The sequence below is a fragment of the Microcaecilia unicolor genome, chromosome 3, assembly GCF_901765095.1.
Source record: "Microcaecilia unicolor chromosome 3, aMicUni1.1, whole genome shotgun sequence".
NCBI lineage: Eukaryota > Metazoa > Chordata > Amphibia > Gymnophiona > Siphonopidae > Microcaecilia > Microcaecilia unicolor.
In genome coordinates, this window is record NC_044033.1 from 144,142,412 (window position 1) to 144,167,245 (window position 24,834).

The window sequence follows — 24,834 nt, forward strand, 5'->3', positions numbered from 1 at the left end:
ACAAAACTTGTCTCGATCAGACTTTGCCTGACTCTGACTCTCAGCTGGTATGCACTCTGCTCTGTGGGTGGGAGGTGGAGGGGGCTCCTCATCCTCTTCATCTGGGGCTTGCTGCTGTGGTTGCTGTGGCTCTTCTGGGAGGGCCTGTCCTCTGCGCATTGCCAAATTATGTAGCATGCAGCAGGCCAGGAAAATCTTTGCCACCTTTTGGGGGCTGTACAGGAGCTCCTCTCCAGAACGGTCCAGACATTGGAACCTGTTCTTAAGTTGTCCGAAGGTGCGCTCAATAATGCCATGTGTGGTCCGACGTCTACTGTTGTAGTTCTCCTCCAACCCTGTTTGTGGGTGCACAATGGGGGTCCTAAGCCAACTCTGTCACCTTTGGGGAGAAGCAGGATGAGAAAGATGAGTTTGTATTGTTTGGAGTGGGGAGGTGTGGAGGGAGGGAATAGTGGGTTGTGGAGTGAGCTGGAGGGAGACAGTGATGAGGATTGCCCGGTGGAGGAGGTATAGTTTGGGCAGATGCATGCTGCACTTACTTAGGAGCCATCCACCGGTGATCTCCCCTCGGTCAAACCTGCGGAAGATTCCTGAGTGCTGCAATATATAGGCGTCATGGGTGGAACCTGGGTATTGGGCACACACATCTAGAATCTTCCCCTGGGCGCCACACACAACTTGCATATTGAGTGAGTGGAATGCTTTCCTGTTCCTATAAGTGGCCTCTTGTGCCCTGGGGGGGGGGGGGGGGGTGGTCTGAGTGCGACATGTGTGCAGTGTGCAGTCAATGGGGCCTATGACCGAGGGGAAGCGAGCTACGGCATAGAAGTCAGTCATGTTGTTCTGCAGGGCCTGGGGGGTGGTGGGGAAGGTGAAGTACTCAGAGGTGTGGGCAAGGAAGGCATCAAGGAACTGGGTGAGGCAGTTAGAAATGGAAGCCTGGGTGAGACCCGTGTTCACAGATAGGACAGACTGGAAACTCCCAGTGGCCAGAAAAATAGAGAAGCAGTGATCTTTAGGTGCACAGGGATGGGGTTGGAGCTGGTCACAAAGGTGCTGAATGGCAGCCCTATCAAACCGTACCTAGTGAGACACTGCAGGTCAGTGAGGTCTAGAAAACTGCTTTTATTTCAGGTCTAATTAAGGACGCCCATGCGAAACCATTTCGCTAGCCGTTATACATTGGAGGCGCCCATCTCGTAACGCTGCCCATAACACGCCCCTAACACGCTCCCTGTGAGGACGACCATAGATGAGCGTCCTTGTGCTGAGGACGTCCTTACGGCCCTGTTTCGATTATTGGACTTGGACGACCTTCTTTCACAGGGACGCCCATGTGGCTTTTGTGTCGCTCTTTGGACGCCCGTCTCTTTCGAAAATGAGCCTGAATGTTTCTTGAGTCCATTTGGACATCTATTTTATACCTTGCAAAAACTATACTATTAGTTATAAATGGTTTGGCTCAACAAATTAAATCTTCTGCATGACCATGGCCCCTGTATACACTCTCTTCTTGATGCTGTCCCTTCTCAACCTACTTCTTAAACCCAAAAACACTTTACATTGTCAGGCACTGACAGGAAAGTTAGCACAGAGTTCTAAGCAGCAAATTACTGCTGCAATTTAATGAGTGACCAAAAAGTAACTTACAAATAGCAGATACTGACAGATAGGCCATTATCACATCAGTCATAGAAAATATTCCTCAAATCATCAACTCATGATGTGATGAAGAGAAGAGGGACTTCTTTTGTGAGAGCAATTATTAATGACTTCATCGGCCTGAATGAAAGTTGAGCTGTATTGTTGGGCTGGTTATGAAAGGATGGCTGCCCTTTCATTCAGTCCCCCTGCATGAGAGCAAAACTGTAACAAGCATAGAGGTTGCAGTGACTCACTGAACTTTCACCCCTTGCCCTTCTCCTCCACTGTCCTCAAAACCACAGTTTGTATCCAGTCCCAACTGGAATTAGCTGGAAAAAAAATACCTAATGTTGATTTAATTAGTAGTTTTCTGCTTTTAAGAACACAACATTCTTTTTATCTTGTTGCAATATGAAAAACTTGAAGCACAAAATGCAGTGCGGGAGACGAATGTACTGCTAACTGCAGGTAATAACCCTGCCAAAGAAAGCTGTACCCAGCACTAGGTGTTGGATCCGCAGAAAAAGCAGTGGTACCACTCTGTACCAAGTGGAAAAAAAGTACTTGAAGTTAAATGTAAAATTCTTTTAAGTTCCGTCCCAGAATAATCGGTTCAAAACTCTGCTGCCCGTCTCGTCTTCCGCCAGGGTTGCTTTACTCATACTACCCCTCTCCTCAAGACCCTTCACTGGCTCCCTATCCGTTTTCGCATCCTGTTCAAACTTCTTCTACTAACCTATAAATGTACTCACTCTGCTGCTCCCCAGTATCTCTCCACACTCGTCCTTCCCTACACCCCTTCCCGTGCACTCCGCTCCATGGATAAATCCTTCTTATCTGTTCCCTTCTCCACTACTGCCAACTCCAGACTTCGCGCCTTCTGTCTCGCTGCACCCTATGCCTGGAATAAACTTCCTGAGCCCCTACGTCTTGCCCCATCCTTGGCCACCTTTAAATCTAGACTGAAAGCCCACCTCTTTAACATTGCTTTTGACTCGTAACCACTTGTAACCACTCGCCTCCACCTACCCTCCTCTCTTCCTTCCCGTTCACATTAATTGATTTGATTTGCTTACTTTATTTATTTTTTGTCTATTAGATTGTAAGCTCTTTGAGCAGGGACTGTCTTTCTTCTATGTTTGTGCAGCGCTGCGTACGCCTTGTAGCGCTATAGAAATGCTAAATAGTAGTAGTAGTAGTACATTGCTGCTACACTTTACACTCCCCTTACCCTCATCACCTCACCTTCTCTCCTTTCCCCTTCCTTCTCCTTAGCCCTCAACCTTCAACATTTCCTTCCTGCTGTAGACCCATCTCCATTCCTCCTATGCACATCCCGCCTTCGTCGCCCTTCCTCCCCTACCCTTCTTCGTATTCTCTTACTCCTTCTCCTGCTATCCGCAGCGGACATCAATCCCAATCCGGGTCACCCACACCAATCCTCATCCTATCTATACAGTCCACTCTGGAATGTCTCCAACCTCATTTCTATTCCCCTCCTCTCCCCCCCCCCCCCCTTCTCGTGCGCCCTATGGAATGCCCGATCTGTCTGCAACAAACTCTCCTTTACTCATGACCTCTTCATCTCCCGTTCTCTCCAACTCCTCGCCCTAACTGAAACCTGGCTCCCTCCTGATGACTCTGCCTCTTTGCCCTATGCCATGGAGGCTACCTCTTTTCCCACACTCCTCGCCCAGTTGGTCGCGGAGGCGATGTTGGGTTTCTGCTTTCACCCTCTTGCAGATTTCAGCCCCTTCTCATACCTCAGTCTCATTGCTTCTCATCCTTTGAAGTCCATTCCATCCGCTTATTCAACCCGCTGCCACTCTGAGTTGCAGTCATTTACCGACCCCCTGATAAGTCCCTTTCTTCTTTCCTCACTGACTTTGATGCATGGTTCTCCGTTTTTCTTGAACCTTCATCTCCATCCCTCATTCTTGGCGACTTCAACATCCACGCTAATGACCCATCTGATTCTTACACTTCTCAATTTCTCACTCTGACATCCTCCTACAATCTCCAGCTGAGCTCCATCACCCCTACTCACCAGAATGGTCACTGTCTTGATCTTGTCCTCTCCTCTATCTGCTTACCCTCCAGCTTCTGCGCTTCAGCTCTTCCTCTCTCTGACCATCATCTGATCACCTTCACACTTGATCACCCCCCCCCCCCCTCAGAGTCGCCCGAGGCTTACCACTTCTTTCAGAAATTTCCAGGCTGTCGACCCTCCTTCACTTTCCTCATGTGTCTCTAATCTCCTCTCTTCCATCTTGTCCTCCAAGTCTGTCGACAAGGCTGTCTCCTCCTACAATGCCACTCTTTCCTTTGCTCTGGATACCCTCGCACCCTCCACCAACCGTCCCATAAGGCGTACCAACCCTCAACCCTGGCTGACCCCTAGTATCCGATACCTACGGTCCTGTGCCCGCTCTGCTGAATGCCTCTGGCTGAAATCTTGCACCCATGCCGATTTCATTCACTTCAAATTTATGCTGACCTCCTTCCAGTCCTCCCTAATCCTCGCCAAGCAAGACTATTACACTCAACTGACTAATTCTCTTGGCTCTAACCCTCGTTGCCTCTTCGCTACCTTGAACTCCCTCCTCAAAGTACCCTCAGCTCCTACCCCCCCTCTCCTCAATCACTGACTGCTTTCATGACAAGGTCCAGAAGATCAACCTTGGATTCTCTGCCAAGCCACCTCCTCCTCGTCTTCCCTTAACCCACTCCCTTAATCACCCAACCAATGCCTCCTTCTCTTCCTTTCCTGATATCACCGAAAAGGAAATCACACACCTTCTTTCCTCCTCGAAATGAACTACCTGTCCCTCTGATCCCATTCCCACCAACTTACTTAACTCTATTTCTCCCACTATCATCCCCTCTATCTGTCACATCCTCAACCTCTCTCTTTCCACTGCAACTGTCCCTGATGCCTTCAAACATGCTGTGGTCACACCGCTCCTCAAAAAAACATCATTGGACCCTTCCTGTCCTTCCAACTACCGTCCCATCTCCCTCTTACCCTTCCTCTCCAAGTTACTTGAGCGTAACTTCTGACCCCTAAATCCCATACTTCTCAAATTGACTGGCGTTAGGTGAGAAACCTACCTGATATTGTCTTAAATTTTTAAGGCTTGTTGCTTAATCAATTTAATTAGCACTGGGAAACCTCTCTTTCTGTCTTTCTTTCTTTCTTTCTGTTCCTGCCAAACTCTGATAGAGGGGAGGGGCATTTTTACATAGCTGCTACACTGCTATAATTATTGGCAATATCTAGATTTATTTAAAAGGAAAGTTATTAATATCTAGGGCAGTTTTAAAAAGTAAAATAAAGTGTAAAGTCCTGGATCAGACACTATCATTTTGGTCTATTCAGCTAAAGAATTCCCTTGATAGCAGCACTTAGCTGACCCATTGGGACTTAAGCACCCCCACAGCTGGGGGCAAGCAGGGTTGGACTCAAACTAAAGGACATACCACTTTTACTTCTAACTTCCAGGTGCTGGGACTGAACCAAGCTCCTACAAAAAGGACAGGTTTATTCTGACCCCTAAATCCCATACTTCTCAAATTGACTGGCGTTAGGTGAGAAACCTACCTGATATTGTCTTAAATTTTTAAGGCTTGTTGCTTAATCAATTTAATTAGCACTGGGAAACCTCTCTTTCTGTCTGTCTTTCTTTCTTTCTGTTCCTGCCAAACTCTGATAGAGGGGAGGGGCATTTTTACATAGCTGCTACACTGCTATAATTATTGACAATATCTAGATTTATTTAAAAGGAAAGTTATTAATATCTAGGGCAGTTTTAAAAAGTAAAATAAAGTGTAAAGTCCTGGATCAGACACTACCATTTTGGTCCATTCAGCTAAAGAATTCCCTTGATAGCAGCACTTAGCTGACCCATTGGGACTTATAATCCCACCCACCCCAGGGTTGTCCACTCATTTATAGACAAACCAAACCTCATTAACTTTACTCCACAGTCATACACAGGCAGTCTTGCAGGCTGATACTCCAACATAGTACACCTGTTCATACCCATTTCAACCAATCAGGATGACTTTTATTCTCTGCAATAATTGTGCTGCTTTAGTTTCAAGGCCAATCATCTGGAAACTTAAAGCTTGTCCTATCTGTCTTCAGCTATCTACTTTAAAACAAGAGCTCTATAAAGTAATGCAAGAATTAGATGCAATTAAAGCAACTTATAGGACTGTGCAGAATCATAACTTCTCACCACTGCCTCAGAGAATAAAACCACAAAGGAACAGATGGTTCACAGTAGGCTCAGGCAGAATTCGTCATGTGACACAGAAGCATCCGCCCACACAAGTGTTGCCACTACAAAATTCTTTTGCTCCACTACAGCACTGTGATGTTCCTGAAACTAAAATTGAAGCAGAAGAAATAGAAAAAGCAAGGAAGAGGGAACAAAAAGAGGAGAAGGTACCCAAAGAGAAAAGACACTCACAAATCACTAAATCCAAAACACATACTAGGAAATGTAGTTGGAAAGCAATGACCACAAATGCTCACAGTCTAAGCAATAAAATTCATGACCTTCAAGCCCTGATGTTGGAGACTGACTTGGACATAGTTGCAGTCACAGAGACATGGCTCAATGGTTCCCATGAATGGGATGTAAACATACCAGGCTATAATCTTTTTAGGAAGGATAGAGAGGGACGTAAAGGTGGAGGAGTAGCTCTGTATGTGAGAAATGATATCGCAGCAACTGAAATGACAGGGAAGTGGGGAAAGGAAGAAGCGATATGGATCACCTTAACAAGAGAGGATAGAACCTTGGTCCACGTGGGTGTTGTCTACAGACCCCCGACACAATTGGAGGAACTGGATAAAGATCTGATCGCTGATATTCAAAAGTTGGGGAAGAAAAGTGAGGTGCTGTTGTTGGGAGATTTTAATCTGCCGGATGTAGATTGGAAGGTTCCTTCTGCGAAATCGGAAAGAAGTAGAGAGATTGTGGATGCTTTCCAAAGTGCTCTGCTCAGACAAATGGTGAAGGAACCCACAAGGGAGGGAGCGACGCTGGATCTGGTGCTCACGAATGGAGATAGTGTGTCAAATGTCCGAGTGGCTGCGCACCTGGGAAGCAGTGACCATCAAACGGTTTGTTTTGATATAACGGCTCATGTGGTTAGCGGCCACTCTAAACTCAAAGTCCTGGACTTCAAGCGAACTGACTTTAACAAAATAGGGGAATACCTGAGGAAGGAGCTGATGGGCTGCGAGAACGCACAACATGTGGAAGGACAGTGGTCCAAGCTGAAAGAAGTAATAAACAGGGCCACAGACCTTTATGTAAGGAGAGTAAATAAAAGCAAGAGAAAAAGGAAACCGATATGGTTTTCAAAGCAAGTGGCTGAGAAAATAAAGGCTAAAGAGTTAGCGTTCCAGAAATACGAAAAAACTCAAGTAGAGGAACATGGGGAGGAATACCGGATGAAACTGAAAGAAGCCAAGAGAGAGGTACGTCTGGCGAAGGCGCAAGCGGAAGAACAAATGGCTAGAAATGTACGGAGGGGAGACAAAAACTTCTTCAGGTATATTAGTGAAAGGAGAAAGACTAAAAAGGGGATTGTGAGACTAAAAGATACAGCAAAACGCTATGTAGAAAATGATGAGGAAAAAGCCAATTTGCTAAATAGATACTTTTGTTCTGTTTTCACTGAAGGAAATCCTGGGGAAGGACCGAGAGGGACTGGCAAAAGTACACCTGAGAATGAAGTGGATAGAGCACCGTTCACGGAAGAGAGTGTATATGAACAACTTGGAAAGCTAAAGGTGGACAAAGCCATGGGGCCGGACGGGATCCACCCCAGAATACTGAGGGAGCTCAGAGAGGTTCTGGCGGGTCCTCTCAAAGATTTGTTTAATAAATCCTTGGAAACGGGAGAGGTTCCGAGGGATTGGAGAACGGCGGAGGTAGTCCCTCTTCACAAAAGTGGTGATAGGGAAGAAGCTGGAAACTACAGGCCGGTAAGCCTCACTTCGGTTATTGGAAAAGTAATGGAAGCCATGCTGAAGGAAAGGATAGTGAATTTCCTGGAAGCCAATAAGTTGCAAGATCCGAGACAACATGGTTTCACCAAAGGGAAATCGTGCCAAACGAATCTCATTGAATTCTTTGACTGGGTGACAGGAGAATTAAATCAAGGACGTGCTATGGATGTCATCTACTTAGATTTCAGCAAGGCTTTTGGCACGGTTCCCCACAGGAGGCTCTTGAATAAACTAGAAGGGCTGAAGATAGGACCCGAAGTGGTGAACTGGATTAGGAACTGGTTGACGGGCAGACGCAAGAGGGTGGTGGTAAATGGAGTTCGCTCGGAGGAGGGAAAGGTGAGTAGTGGAGTGCCTCAGGGATCGGTGCTGGGGCCCATTCTGTTGAATATATTTGTGAGTGACATTGCCGAAGGGTTACAAGGTAAAGTTTGCCTTTTTGCGGATGACACCAGGATTTGCAACAGAGTGGACACCCCGGAGGGAGTGGAAAACATGAAAAAAGATCTGAAGAAGCTGTAAGAATGGTCTAACATTTGGCAATTAAAATTCAATGCGAAGAAATGGAAAGTGATGCACTTAGGGAGTAGAAATCCAAGGGAGGCGTATGTGTTAGGTGGGGAGAGCCTGATAGACACGGACGGGGAGAGGGATCTTGGGGTGATAGTAGCTGAAGACCTGAAGGTGATGAAACAGTGCGACAAGGCGGTGGCCGTAGCAAGAAGGTTGCTAGGCTGTATAGAGAGAGGTGTGACCAGCAGAAGAAAGGAGGTTTTAATGCCCCTGTATAAGACGTTGGTGAGGCCCCACCTGGAGTATTGTGTTCAGTTTTGGAGGCCGTACCTTGCGAAGGATGTTTAAAAAATGGAAGCAGTACAAAGAAAAGCTACGAGGATGGTATGGGAGTTGCGTTCCAAGACGTATGAAGAGAGACTTGCTGACCTGAACATGTATACTCTGGAGGAAAGGAGGAACAGGGGTGATATGATACAGACGTTCAAATATTTGAAAGGTATTAATCCGCAAACGAATCTTTTCCGGAGATGGGAAGGCGGTAGAACGAGAGGACATGAAATGAGATTGAAGGGGGCAGACTCAGGAAAGATGTCAGGAAGTATTTCTTCACGGAGAGGGTGGTGAATGCTTGGAATGCCATCCCGCGGGAGGTGGTGGACATGAAAACGGTAACGGAATTCAAACATGTGTGGGATAGGCATAAAGGAATCCTGTGCAGAAGGAATGGATCCACAGAAGCTTAGCTGAAATTGGGTGGCGGGGGGAAGAGGGGTTGGTGGGTGAGAGGCTAGGATAGGGGAGGGCAGACTTATACGGGGTCTGTGCCAGAGCCGGTGATGGGAGGCGGGACTGGTGGTTGGGAGGCGGGAAATACTGCTGGACAGACTTATACGGTCTGTGCCCTTAAAAAGACAGGTACAAATCAAGGTAAGGTATACACATATGAGTTTATCGTGGGCAGACTAGATGGACCGTGCAGGTCTTTTTCTGCCGTCATCTACTATGTTACTATGTGCCATTCACAGCCGCTGCCTTGATTTTCTCTCCTCTCATGCCATCCTTGGTCCGCTTCAATCCGGCTTTCGCCCTCTACATTCGACTGAAACAGAGCTCACTAAAGTCTGTAATCATCTATTCCTCACCAAATCCAAAGGCCATTACTCCATCCTTATCCTGCTCGATCTATCCACTGCTTTTGACACTGTCAATCATAGTCTTCTTCTTGCCACGCTATCCTCGTTTGGATTTCACGGCTCTGTTCTTTCCTGGTTCTCCTCTTATCTCTCCCACCGTACCTTATTCTGGTGGATCACCCTCCACCCCTGTCCCACTCTGTTGGAGTTCCTCAGGGATCTGTCCTTGGCCCCCTTCTTTTTTCCATTTACACTTCTTCCCTGGCTCTCTGATCTCATTTCACGGTTTCCAGTACCATCTTTATGCCGACGACACTCATCTCTACCTCTCCACACCTGACATTACTGCTGAAACCCAGGCCAAAGTTTCAGTCTGTTTGACTGAAATAGCTGCCTGGATGTCACACCGCCACCTGAAACTGAACATGGCCAAAACTGAGCTTATTGTCTTTCCCCCCAAGCCCACCTCGCCCCTTCCCCCATTATTTCAGTAGATGGCACCCTCATCCTCCTTGTCTCATCTGCTCGCAACCTAGGAGTCATCTTTGATTCCTCCCTCTCCTTTTCCGCTAACATCCAGCAGATGGCCAAAACCTGTCGCTTCTTTGTCTACAACATTAGCAAAATTTGCCCCATCCTCTCTGAATACGCTACCAGAACCCTTATCCAAACCCTTGTCACCTCTCGCTTGGATTATTGCAATTTGCTTCTCACTGGTCTTCCGCTCAACCATCTCTCTCCTCTCCAGTCTGTCCAAAATTCTGCGGCACGACTTATTTTCCGCCAAAATCGTTTTACCCACACTAGCCCACTCTTCAAATCACTTCACTGGCTCCCTGTCCGCTTCTGCGTACAGTTCAAACTTCTCTTACTGACCTTTAAATGCATCCATTCTGTAGCCCCCCACTACCTCTCCTCTCTCATCTCTCCCTACATTCCTCCCCGTAATCTCCACTCGCTGGACAAATCTCTCGTCGTCCCCCTTCTCCTCCACTGCTAATTCCAGGCTTCGTTCCTTTTCCCTTGTGGCACCTTATGCCTGGAATGGACTTCCTGAGCCTGTACGCCTAGCTCCATCTCTACCTGTTTTCAAATCTGTGCTGAAAACCCACCTTTTCACCACTGCTTTTGGCTCCTAACCACTACTCAATTCCCCTATCCTTGTTCCTTCTCACCTAGTACTTTCCTCGCCCTTGTCTCGTCTGTCTGTATTTTTTGATTGTAAGCTCTATCGAGCAGGGACTGTCTCTCTGTATCAGGTGTTCAGCGCTGTGTGCGTCTGGTAGCGCTATACAAATGTTAATAATAATAATAACAGGGCTATAACATCAAGGATAGGCCTGCATAGTCATCCCACTTGGACATGAAATCCTTCGAACCAGCCAGGGGGAGCCGTTGATTATCAAAGGCAGCAGGCCAGAACTTCACAACGTCAATCGTACCCCTAGTATAATATGACAAAGTTATCTCAGCACTGTACAATTCTAGCAGTTTCCTTTGAATTTAGTGTGAATACTAGCCTGCTGTGATCAGACCAAGGGATAGGGGACCCAGAGTGCAAACTTGAAGCAGCTGCTATAAATGAATTCCGGAAAATACCCCTCAGAAGCTTGCCAACTGCCAGGTAGGTGATAGAAAAGGATGAGACAAATAGGATAAGATAATGAGTCATCATTAATTTTGCATGCAATAATCTCAAGGTTGGAAGAATTGTGGTTTGAGATTAATGAAAAAAAGACTCGTAAATGATCACTGTTCCACTTCCTCTTTTCCTAGCTCTATTTTGGTGAAGAATCTTATAATCAGGTGGACAGATGTCAATTAACAACAGGTCATCCAATGAAAGCAGCCAAGTCTCTGAAATCAATGCCAGACCAAGCTCTTCCTCCACTATCCATTATTTTATAAGTACAGTTTTATTCACAACTGATCTAGCATTCACAACTGGGATTAGTAAGTGAGAGACAACAGTATTGTGACTGAGCTTTATATTAACTAGATGGTGGTGAGCATGAGAAGGAGCTCCCAGTACAGCCCTACAATAATGAGAGTACACTAGAGTATGACAGGGGGACAAAGTCTGCCCCCATTCCTGTGGGCTCTGTCCCTGTCCCCACCAGCTCTGTCTCCATCCCCACCCATTCCCCATGGGCTCTCCCCTCATCTGCACAAGCCTCAAACACTTATGATTTTATATTTAAACCTTTTTATTAAAGTATAAAAAGGAACAATATTTCAATTACCCCGATATTGATTGGGTAAATAAAACATCAGGGCATGCTAGGGAGGAAAACTTCCTTGACAAAATCAAGGACTGCTTTATGGAGCAGTTGGTACAGGAGCCAACAAGAGGAAGAAAAATTTTAGATCTAGTCCTTAGTGAAGCATATGATCTCGTGCAGGAAGGAATGGTGCTGGGGCCGCTTGATAACAGTGATGATGATATGATCAGATTTGATGTCAGCTCTGGAGTAAGTACACACAGGAAATCCAATATGTTAGCATTTAATTTTCTAAAAGGAGACTATGATAAAATGAGAACAGTGGAAAAAAAACTTAGAGGAGCAGCTGCAAAGGTCAAAAATTTACATCAGGTGTGGATGAGGTTCAAAAATACCATCTTGGAAGCCCAGGCAAGTTATACTCCATGTATTAAAAAAGGAGAAAGGAATGCCAAACAACAGCCTGCATGGCTGAACAGTGAGGTGAAGGAAGCTATTAGAGCTAAAAGAAAGTCCTTCAGAAAATGGAAGAAGGATCAGAATGAAAATAATAAGAAACAGCATAAGGAATGGCAATTCAAATGCAAATTGCTGATCAGGAAGGCAAGGAGAGACTTTGAAAAAAAAGATTGATTGGAGGCAAAAACACATAGTAAAAACTTTTTTAGGTATATAAGAAGCAAGAAGTCATCAAAAGAACTAGCTGGACTACTAGATGACCGAGGGGTGAAAGGGGCACTCAGGAAGACAAAGCAATAGCGGAGAGATCAAATGACTTCTTTGCTTCAGTCTTCACCGAGGAAGATTTGGGAGAGATACCGGTGCCAGAAATGGTATTCAAAGCTGACGAGTCAGAGAAACTGAATGAAATCTCTGTAAACTTGGAAGATGTAATGGGGCAATTTGACAAACTGAAGAGTACAAAATCACCTGGACCGGATGGTATTCATCCCAGAGTATTGATAGAATTGAAAAATGAACTTCCAGAATTATTGTTAGTGATATGTAATTTATCTTTAAAATCAAGCATGGTATTGGAAGATTGGAGGGTGGCCAATGTAACTCCAATTTTTAAAAAAGGTTCTAGAAGTGGTCTGGGAAATTATAGACTGGTGAGCCTGACATCGGTGCCAGACAAAATGGTAGAGACTATTATAAAGAACAAAATTACACAGCATATTCATAAGCATGGATTAATGAGACAAAGCCAATATAGATTTAGTGAAGGGAAATCTTGTCTCACCAATCTACTACATTTCTTTGATGGGGTGAACAAACATATGGATAAAGGTGAGCCAGTTAATATTGTATATCTGGATTTTCAAAAGGCATTTGACAAAGTACCTCAGGAAAGACTCCAGAGGAAATTGGAGAGTCATGGGATAGGAGGTAGTGTTCTACTGCAGATTAAAAACTGGTTAAAAGATAAAAAAACAGAGAGTAGGGTTAAATGGTTAGTATTCTCAATGGAGAAGGGTAGATAGTGGGTTCCCCAGGGGTCTGTGTTGGGACCACTGCTTTTTAACATATTTATAAATGACCTAGTGATGGATATAACTAGTGAGGTAATTAAATTTGCTTACGACACAAAGTTATTCAAAGTTGCTAAATCACAGAAGGATTGTGAAACATTACAAGAGGACCTTACGAGATTGGGAGACTGAACATCCAAATGGCAGATGACATTTAGTGTAAGTGCAAAGTGATACATGTGGGAAAGAGGAACCCAAACTATAGCTATGTGATGCAAGCTTCCATATTAGGAGTCACCGACCAGGAAAGGGATCTAGGTGTCATCTCTGATGATATATTGAAACCCTCTGCTCAGTGTATAGCGGTGGCTAAGAAAGCAAATAGAATATTAGGTATTATTAGGAAAGGAATGGAAAACAAAAATGAAGATGTTATAATGCCTTTGTATCACTCCATGGTACGACTGCACCTCAAACATTGTGTTCAATTCTGGTCACCACATCTCAACAAAGATATAGTGGAATTAGAAAAGGCACAGAGAAGGGCGATATCATAAAGCCTGTGGTCGATGTTCAGTGTGTGACATCATGAGTGAGTCTAATGCTTTTAAAGATGTCTGCACAGGCAGATTATATCCTCTTACAGCAAAAATTACTTGTACATCGGAAAATGTGATTTATCTTTTGAGTTTCCCCTGTAACCTGTATTACGTGGGGCAAACATTGTGTCCTTTAAAGACTTGCCTAATTGAACAAAGGCATTGTATACAGGCAGAAAAAATATATGAATCTTTAGTATCACATTTGTTGGCAAAGCAACATAATTTTTCTGAATTACAGTGTTTAGCACAGCAGGGTTTAAAAAAAGGCTTGGATAAGTTCATAACAGAAAAGTCCATAAACTATAAGGTGTACTTGGGAAACTCCTCTAGCCTTTCTAATTTGTTAGAATTTCACTGCCTGCCTCTTCATCCTGTCCAGGTAGATAGCAGAATACCACTATCAGTATGTTCCTCCCTACCATGCATGGCATTTCTATCTCTAAAGATTCCACATTACATTTTATTTCCTGCAGAATTTCTATTTTATTTGACTCTATACCATATAGCATCACACCTTCATCAATTGATCCACTTTGTCATTACAATGGAATTGTACCCTGGTATCACTTTATCCCATTGGTTGTCTCAGAGATGCCTGTTTTGTCAAATAAATCTAAATCCCTCTTCCCTGCACCATCATCTCATCCATACACTGCCTTCCTGTATGTAGAAGAAGGAACATTTCTCAGCATGCTACCCTACAGGTTCTATATTCAACTTTCTACCAAAAAGCCTAATTTGGCTTTCAGAACATTCCTTCTACACTTCCCTATGTCACTGGTATCTAGATGTACCAAGACAACTGACTCATCTCTTGCATTGACTAAAATCCTATTTAGGTGATGTGTGAGGTCAGCCACCTTAATACCAGAAAGGCAATTACCAAGAGGAAGGATTCTGCTGGACAAGTAGGAGTGAGAGGGGGAATACAAGGCAAGCAGTGAGGTGGCAAGAACATTGGATAAAGGGTAAGAAATGTTTGGGGAGAAAAACAAGGATGTAGGGCAAGGAGTAGTTGGGGAAAAGAGGGTGATGTAGGGTAAAGAATGGGGAGGAATGGAAAAAAAAAAGAAATCCTGGGCAACAATTGTCATGGAGAAAAAAGGAGGTTGAAGCATAAGGAGTGGAGGGCGAAAAGGGAGGATGCTGGGTAGGAGAAGAAGCTTTGCAGCTGTGCCATTGCTGCCAAAGAAGAGAGAATTCTGTTGGAACAGCCAGTGGTACATCATGAATATGACAAGGATATGAAATAGGGATGAGCAGCCCAAAAACATTTGTTTCATTTCACTTCCCATGCCATTTACAGCATTGTTTGTCTTGTTTTGGTCAGTCTTTACTTTCATTTTAGAGGTAATGACATTAGGAATGCACTCTCTGCAAAGAGTGCCCACTACCTACAAAAAGGGTGCACTATTTTGAAAAGAGCATGCACTCTTGTGATAGTGCACCCACGTGCAACAATTCATACATACGTAGTTTACACATACACATACTATTTGCAAGGAGGGATTCACACATACACACACTATTTGCTGCCTTTAGAGAATCACACTTACAGGTAAATAATTGTACTATAAAACTAAGAAACAGAGATGGTAAAATAGAAACTGGTATATCAACATGTGAAATATTATACAGTACACCATGGGTACAATTTTCTATGTGGTTTTGCATAGATGAAAGACAATTCTATAACTTATTGCCTATGATTAGGCGCCCCTTTCTTCATGTATATTCTCAAAAAAGTAGCACTTATGTATGTTAGTGTCCTAAGCTATAATGCACAAATGCAAGGTGGATTTTATTTGGGCAGAGCATGGGAGGTATGGGTAAGGCTCTAACAATACTGTAAGTTACACATGTCCTTGCTGCATTTAGGTGCCCACTGTTATGCGAGGTATAAGGTTGCTGTAACTGGGCATCTAATTGGAGGGACACATAGAGGGGCACAATCAAAAGAGACACCCAAGTTTTGTTGAGGACGTCCTCGCAAAACGTCCTGATGAAGGTGCAGGTAAACCCGTATTATCGAAAAAGATGGATGACCATCACTTGTTTCGATAATACGGTCGGGGACACCCAAATCTTGAAATTTTGGTCATCCTTAGAGATGGTCGTCCCTAGACTTGGTCATTTCTGATTTTTGGCGATAATGGAAACCAAGGACACCCATCTCAGAAATGACCAAATGCAAACCCTTTGGTCATGGGAGGAGCCAGCATCTGTAGTGCACTGGTCCCCCTGACATGCCAGGACAGCAACCGGCCGGGCACCGTAGGGGGCACTGCAGTGGACTTCATAAATTGCTCTCAGGAACATAGCTCCCTTACCTCGTGTGCTGAGCCCCCAAAACTCACTCCCCACAACTGTACACCACTACCATAGCCCTTACAGGTGAAGGGGGCACCTAGATGTGGGTACAGTGGGTTTCTGGTGGGTTTTGGAGGGCTCGCTGTTTCCTCCACAAACTTAACAGGGGGGGGGGGGGGAATGGGCCTGGGTCCACCTGCCTGAAGTGCACTGCACCCACTAAAACTGCTCCAGGGACCTGCATACTGTTGTCACAGATCTGAGAATGACATATGAGTCTGGCATAGAGACTGGCAAACAATATTTTGAAAGATATTTTTTGAGGGCGGGAGGGGGTTAGTGACCACTGGGGGAGTAAGGGGAGCTCTTATTAGATTGTAAGCTCTTTGAGCAGGGACTGTCTTTCTTCTATGTTTGTACAGCGCTGCGTCTTTCTTCTATGTTTGTACAGCGCTGCGTATGCCTTGTAGCGCTATAGAAATGCTAAATAGTAGTAGTAGTAGTAGTAGGTCATCCCCGATTCTCTCCGGTGGTCATCTGGTCAGTTCGGGTACCTTTTAGTGCCTTGGTCGTAAAAAAAACACGACCAGGTGAAGTCGTCCAAGTGCTTGTAAGGGATGCCCTTTTTTTTTCCATTATGGGTCGAGGACGTCCATGTGTTAGGTACGCCCCCATGAACTTTGGCCATCCCTGTGCCGGAAAGCAGCTGGGGACGTCCAAAATCGGCCTTCGATTATACTGATCTGGATGACCCTGTGAGAAGTACGCCCATCTTCCAATTTGTGTCGAAAGATGGGCGTCCTTCTCTTTCAAAAATAAGCCTGATAGTATTCTATAACAGAATCCTGGGAACCAAGCCACCATTATAAAATAGGCTCTCACCTCACAGCATTAGAACATCTACAATGTAGCACCGCTTACAGAATTACCACCATAGTACTACATGGTAGCCCCAGTGCAGGAGTGCTTCAGGGGTTCTTTGATTACTTAAAAATACTTTGGCCATGATATGGTCTCCTATGACTAGAAAACTGCATACTAGACCAGAGTGTAGGGTTGAAGCATTATCTGCAGTAGCAATTTAGCAACAGGTTGGTAAATGTACCACATCTAAGCTTTTATGAATCACCTCATTTAATCTCTATTTCTATAATACCAATTTAAAGTTTGCTCAAGTTTAATTTAATTTCAGATTTCTCTTTTGATTCAGAGGATAGGATCCTTACTCCTTACGGAACAGGTCACTACCAAGGTCATAGAGGAAACGGAAGGGATGACCTGAAAACAGAAGGTCTGACACTTGCAGGATTGTCCAAGTTGCAATTGGAACCTAAGACCTTGGACCCACGAGCAAAGTCCACGACAGATTGTCCTCAAACCACATCAACACTCCAACATACATTCACACACTAAACGGCACAATTACCAATCAACTGGATACACCCTTGAGAAAAAGAAGGGTACCATATCATAAACACCTATGAATTCATATACACTCTTCCTTCATCATTCTCATACTTTTACACGCACACTCCTCCTCTACTTCACGAACTTAGTCCAGCTAAACCTCACTTCATAAAAAACATTACCCCTAACAACACTCCATTCTCCCCCACGAGTTCATTCTTAGAAGTCATTTAACACGCAACAGATCACAAAGGATCCCCTGAGAAAGTGCAAAACCAAAAGCACTCGCAATTATACAAAGGAGCCAGAATGAACATATTGAAATTACTCCCAGGAATCTACTCCTTATCATTGGTCCAAATACTGTTAGCCACACCTCTCGATGATTATAACACCATACCAATACTACACAGCCGATTCAGGATTACCAGAAACACCAACCTCAACCAAACCGGCAACAGAACTTACAATAGCAAAACATTATCCCACAAACAAACTGCATAACCAACACAAAAAAGCTCTAATAAATCCAGATTGACATACAAACGACAATAAAGGTTCCCACTTTCACCATTACGATTACGGAAGATCCATACCTTACAATTCAAATAGGTTACATCAATGCCAGATCAACAGTAAACAAAACAGAAATTATAAAAGATTGGATCACATCGGAAACCTTAGATTTACTCTTCATCAGCGAAAACCTGGATCCATAACCAAAAAGATCCCATAATACTGGACCTTTGCCCTCTGGGATACAACATTACACACTGGAACAGAATAGGTAAAAGAGGCGGAGGCATTGCCATAATCTACAGATCCCATCTCACTTTAGAAACCACTGCTGAATCAATCACACCTCATCTAGAAATTGCCTCAATCAGATTGCAACATAAAAGTGTAGCCGGCAATCTAAATTGTGTCCTATTCTACAGACCACTAGGCACTTGGAGCGAAGCATATATAACCCTAATGGATTTCATATCGGCCACTTGTACATCTAACTCATACATACTAGTCATTGGGGACATAAACCTTCATTTAGAAGACCCAAACTCAACTGGTGTCCAAGATTGTAAGGAATTCTTCCAACTATGGGATTTTGAATGGCCACATCCGAATGCCACCCACAGAAAAGGCCACACACTTGACCTGCTAACCCATAAATTCGCATCAGACCAAATCATAAAAGTCATTGACCACAAATGGATGGAAATTCCATGGTCAGATCACTTCAAATTAAATCTGACCCTACATTGGCTAAAGAATTGGCATCTCAAAGCTGATGAAAAAAAATCTTACCAAACCAGAGGTAAAGTGGACACAACTGCATTTTGGCAATCAATTTACGACAACAATTGGTGTATTCCATCTGACTGGGAATCGAGATGTATCACAATTCTAAATGAATTAGCTCCTTTACGAACAATAACCATTCACAAACCAAACAGGACCCCATGGTTCAATGAAATGTGAAACAATTAAAATCTAGAACCAGACAATTCGAATGAGCCTGGAGAAAAAACAAAAATGATCAAAATCTAAACACTTGGAAAGAATCACATAGAAAATACAAATATGAAATCAAAATATCCAAACGGAAATACTATAATGAACGACTAGGTTCTGACTTCAAAGACATGAAAAAGTTATACAAGCTACTCGATAAATTACTAGACACAAAACCAGTGTCCTCAACAAAATCAGGAATCCCAACAGCAGACGATCTTGCTAACTATTTCAAAGGCAAAATTGTTGATCTACGCAAAAATATGTCACAGGACTACACCAACCTTGAAACCTTCCTTAATAAGCTAGACCCATGCTCAGAAGAATACCCAGCCGACCGAACTTGGACAAATTTCGCCCAGATCACACAAGAAACATTAGCTCTAGCAACCAATAAGATCTCTACAGCCTACTGTCAATTGGACACCTGTCCCAATTATCAAATAAACCCCCTCCCCTGCTCGATTCATCACTGAACTTACCTCCCACCTCCACGTTTTGTTCCAGCATGGCATATTCCCCAAAGACAAAGGTAATATACTACTCACACCATTACCAAAAGACACCAAAAAGAAAACTAACGATATCACCAACTACTGACCTGTGGCATCCATCCCACTTACAACCAAACTGATGGAAAGAATTGTAGCTAAACAACTTACTGAATACATCGACAATTTCTCAATCCTTCATGAATCACAGTCGGGCTTCAGATCTCTCCACAGTACAGAAACCGTTCTGGTAACTCTCCTAGCCAAGTTCAAAAAGGAAATCACATTAGGTAAAAACATACTCCTCTTGCAATTCGACTTGTCAAGCGCATTCAATATGGTTGACCATTATATACTATTAAGAATTCTCAACAAGATAGGCATAGCAGGGAACATACTCAAATGGATCAAGGGTTTCCTAACCACAAGATCTTATCAAGTAAAAGCAAACTCAAACATATCACCACCATGGAGTACCGATTGTGGAGTACCCCAGGGTTCACCTCTCTCACCCATATTATTTAATCTGATGATGATCCTCCTTGCTCATGCCCTATACAAGCATAATCTTAATCCTTTTCTGTATGCGGATGATGTCACCATTTACATACCGTTCAACTCTAATCCAACAGAAATCACTGTTGCAATAAAGACTAGTTTAAGCTTAATGGATGCCTGGGCATCGGCATTCATACTCAACAAGGAAAAAACTCACTGCCTTATTCTCTCTTCTCACCACAAAACAAACCTCCCTTCATCCATAAAACCCCCGGAACATACTCTCCCAATATCGGACAAACTGAAGATCCTTGGAATTACTATTGACACCAACCTAACCCTGGAGAGCCAAGCCTCTGCCACCACAAAGAAAATGTTCCATGCAAAGTGGAAACTCAAACAGATCAAACAATTCTTCCCAAGGGAAACTTTCCGTAACATAATTCAAACAATGGCACTATCACATGTTGACTACTGTAATGCCTTATATGCGGGATGCAAAGAACAGCTCTTAAGGAAACTCTTGACCGCGCAGAACACGGCAGCTAGACTCATTTTCGGAAAGACAAGATTCAAAAGTGCTAATCCCCTAAGCGAAATACTGCACTGGCTACCAATCAAGGAATGAATAGTCTTCAAAATTTGCACTCTGGTCCACAAAACAATCCATGGTCTGGCCCCAACCTACATGACTAAACTTATCAACTTACGAACTAGAAACATCATCGAATCATCAAGAACGTTTCTAAACCTGCATTACCCAAACTGTAAAGGATTAAAATACAAATCGACATATGCATCTAGATTTTCCTACATTTGCACCCAGCTCTGGAACGCATTACCTAGAAACGTTAGAAGTGTGAACTCCCATCTAAAATTCCGAAAACACCTCAAGACTAACCTCTTCCGGAAAGCCTACCCAGCAGACCCGAACTAATTCATGAACAATGCATCACATCTATCGAACTAAGAAATGAACAATACCCCTTCCACATAATCCTATTACTTCAAACTGTATGAATTTTACCACTCCAGTTATATTTAAGTGTACTTCTACCCTTATCCTACTCTGTATTGCTCACTAGAAGCTGTAGTCCCATCCCTGGAGACTTATCAGCCTCATTGGGATTACTTCTCTCTATTTGCTCCTATATTTTCATCCCAGAGTTGTTTTCTCTTTTCTGGAACCTTATCAGCTTCCTTGCACCTACTGTTACTCTATTTTCCACTCTGTATATATTCCCGGAGTTGGTATTCCTCTCTCCAGAACATGTAAGCCACATTGAGCCTACTGCTATGCGGGAAAATGTGGGATACAAATGTAATATAGTAGTAGTAGTAATAAATAAATAAATAAATAAATTCATTTAAGAATTATAGTTACATTTTAATGTATGTACAACCTATTTTACCTAGCAATACTTTATTAGTAAACTATGTTTATGCCTACTTACATTTTTCAGGTGGAGTTATTGTAATGGTCTGTGCTGTAAATTCTTCATCAAAATATCTGGTATCAGTTTCAGATGACACTTGAGGCTTAAAAGGAGGTATAAGCTGCAGAATGGCAGAAAAAAATCTTTAACATATATGAACATAAACTAGATTTTAAGAAACCTGAAAACTGAAACTGAAGGGCCACACATAATTGCTAAAGATACTATTTTATAACATTTATGAATTTAGAAGACTAAAATTTTCTAGAAGATTGTGCCATTTGGTAAGACTTCAACTTTAAATTCTCTGCTAAAGAAATGAAAGATTTCTCAGTTGGCTGAACATTTCTCTTTCTGTCTTCCTTATTTTGATTTCATTGATTCTTTTTTTTTGTTTGTTTCTTTGTTTTTAGTACCCAGTTTTAAAATGTTTTAAATTATCTTTTTACATATTATTGTTCATGTCCTGATATTATAATTATTTTTAACAGTATATAATTCTTATAGAAAAAGAAATTAAGAAACCAATATTCAATAAAAGCTGAGCTCTTAAATTTAGGAGCTTAAAGGGAGTAGTTACTAAGGTGCATTATGGCAAAAATATACATTATCCCCCGGATTCTATATATGGCGGCTAAAGTTTCATGCACAAATCAGCGTGCATTGCTGATTTGCATGCGCAACTTAATTGATTAATGAGCCAATCAGTACCAATAATTGGCTGCTAATGACCAATTATTGTTAAATGTCCTTAATTGGGATTTACATAAAGATCGTATTCTATAACGATCCACACGTAAATCCTATAGCATGTAAATTCAAGGGGGCATGGCCAGGGGTGTTCCAGGGGCATTCCCAGAATTTACACACATCGTTACAGAATAGACCCCCTTGGCACCTAATTTAGGCACCAACATTTACACCTGCTTTCAGCAGGCATAACTGCCAGTGCCTTAATTATATGCTTAGCTGCTATTCTATAAAGGGCGTGGATCCTTTATAGAATAGCGCTTAAATTTTTTAGCACTGATTTTTCAGGGCCATTTTTAGGCCCTGTTTACTATGCTGTGCTATAGGTGCGCTAAAAATTAGAGCATGCTAAACACTAGACACCCATAGGAATATATGTGTGTCTCTAGCGTTTAGCACATGCTAAAAACATTAGCACACCTTAGTGAACAGGGCCCATATAACTGCTAGTCCTATTTGCACCATATTTTTGAAGAAATTCACTACAGCAAGAATAAGTCAAATATAAACAATAGACAATTACAGCCGTAAAAATATTCAAATAACAATACAAAGTATGGCATTGTATACTACTTACAATGTCAATACAATATGTAAAAAAAAACCATTTAAATAAACAGCATAGAGTACAAGCAAAGAATGGAACATATAGATAGTTAACAAAGTAAAAGGAGCAAGAAAGTGAGGGGTTAATTTAAGAAAGTTGCATATGAGGTCAGAAAGGTGCTTGAATATTATCTTAGCTAGGGCAGGAGTGGATAAACACGTCTGGCTAAAGTATGTGCAGCCAGAATCACTTCTTGTGTGTGACTAGCAAGTTAGTTACTTCTTCAATTAAAGGCCTGGTTGAAAAGCCAAGGTTCACCTGCTTCCTGAAGTAGAGATAGTCTTGTGGTAAGCAAAAAATTTCAGGGAATGCATTCCAGTATGTGGGGGCTACTCTGGAGAAGGCTAGTGACGGGCATCACATCATATGATGTCCTTTGGAGAGGGTGTGGTTAGGTGTACTCCTTGGGAGGACCTTAGTGACCTTGAAGGTGTGTAGATGGAGATCCTGTTCTTCTACTCTGGGCCATCTCCTTTGAGGGCCTTGAAGATCAGACATATAGTTTTAAATATAGCACTGTATTGAACTGGTAGCCAGTGAAGTATTTGCAAAAATGGTGTGATGTGGTCATGTTTCTTACAACCTTCTATTAGTCTTGCTGCAGCATTCTGAATCAGTTGGAGATGGTGGTGACCCTTTGTAATAAGACCAATGTAGAGTGACATTACAGTAATCCAGTCTTGATGTCATGGCATGCACAACTGAGACAAGATGTGCCTTCTCAATGTAAGGAAACAGGCAGTGTAGTTGACACAAATAAAAGAAGCAGCTCTTGAAGGTTGCTTGGATTTGGAGTATTAGGGTATGTGTTGAATCTAACTGTATTCCAAGGTTCCTGACTTGTGATTTGAGGGGGAGTTCTTATTTCCCAAAGAGATTGATGTCAGGTATGTGATTACTTTTGGCAGGGACCCACAGAAGCTCAGTTTTACTTGAGTTCAGGCAAAGTTTGTTGTTTTTAACCCATTTTTGAACTGATGTTAGACAAATAGTCAGTTTATTCAGGTCTCTGGGTAAGTCAGATTCAGTGGGTATGAGTAGCTGCACATCATCTGCGTAGATGTAGAACTGAATGTCGATTGACCAAATCAGCTCGGCTAGTGGTTTGAGGTAGATATTGAACAGAATAGGTGACAGTAATGATCCTTGTGGTACCCCACAGGTCTGTGCCCATGGTGGCAATGAGGTGCTGTGAAACAGTATGAACTATTGCCTGTCTGATAGGATCTAAACCAAGCAAGTACTTTTCCATTGATACCTGTTTCTGCCAATCATGCTAGCATGACATCATGATCCACAGTGTCAAAAGCTGCTGAGAAATCTAGAAGTACTAACAACAAGGCAAATCCCTTGTGAAGCAGCAGCAACATTCAAAGGTAAATCCACACTCTACAAATCAAAGGTTTGGGGTCCCTTGTATTAATTCCGTCAATCTTTATAACATTTGAAGCTGTATACATAAACTTTACTATATATGTAAACTCTGTTTACTTGTTACTATGTAAGCCACATTGAGCCTGCTATGTGTGGGAAAGCGCGGGGTACAAATGTAATATAGATAGATAGATAGATAGATAGATAGATAGATATACATACACACACACACACACACACAGTGCAATCCGCTTAAGTGCAAGTTCTGGGACCAAAGAAATGCATGCAGTTAACCGGAGTGTGCACTTAACCGTTATGACCCAAAGAAGCTTGACATCTGATATATGACAAACATATGTACAGTACTGTTTATTATACGTACAGTATACAGTCTCCGTTAACTGATGTTAGGCTTACTTGAACTAATCAGTTATAGTCCTCTGTACACTTATTGGGTCTGTGAGTTCCATGGACTACGTCTGCCAGATGGTAAAAACTGTCATAGCACTGACATCCAGTGGCCTCCAGATAGGCCCGCACGGTGTTAAGACTCTCCAGCGCTCTTGCAAAAGTGACAGGAGGAGGTTGTTGAATTTTGTCAGCATGTGCTTCGCTGCTCTTTTCATCATCTGTTTCATCATCAGCCATTGTTGCCTGCGTGTAGGCGCATATCTCAACATCAGTGCTGTCATCAGCTGTTTGTAGATCATAATCAACAGCTATGTAGCGATGAAACTCCTCTTCAGTAACACCGGCTGGGATGTCAATAACCTGTTCATCTGACATGTTTGCAACAGCTGCATCTGTTTCATCTCTCTCCACAACCTTAACA

At 42.9% G+C, this 24,834-nt stretch overlaps 1 protein-coding gene across 1 annotated transcript in view; it reads right to left on the reverse strand.

The window, feature by feature from the left end:
* AKT3 (AKT serine/threonine kinase 3) overlaps positions 1-24,834 on the reverse strand; it is a 559,702-nt gene that overhangs the window by 8,442 nt on the left and 526,426 nt on the right. Inside the window, exon 13 of the mRNA XM_030196428.1 lies at positions 21,290-21,392. Within this exon, the coding sequence (XP_030052288.1) occupies positions 21,290-21,392 (103 nt within the window). The remainder of the gene's footprint in view (positions 1-21,289; positions 21,393-24,834) is intronic.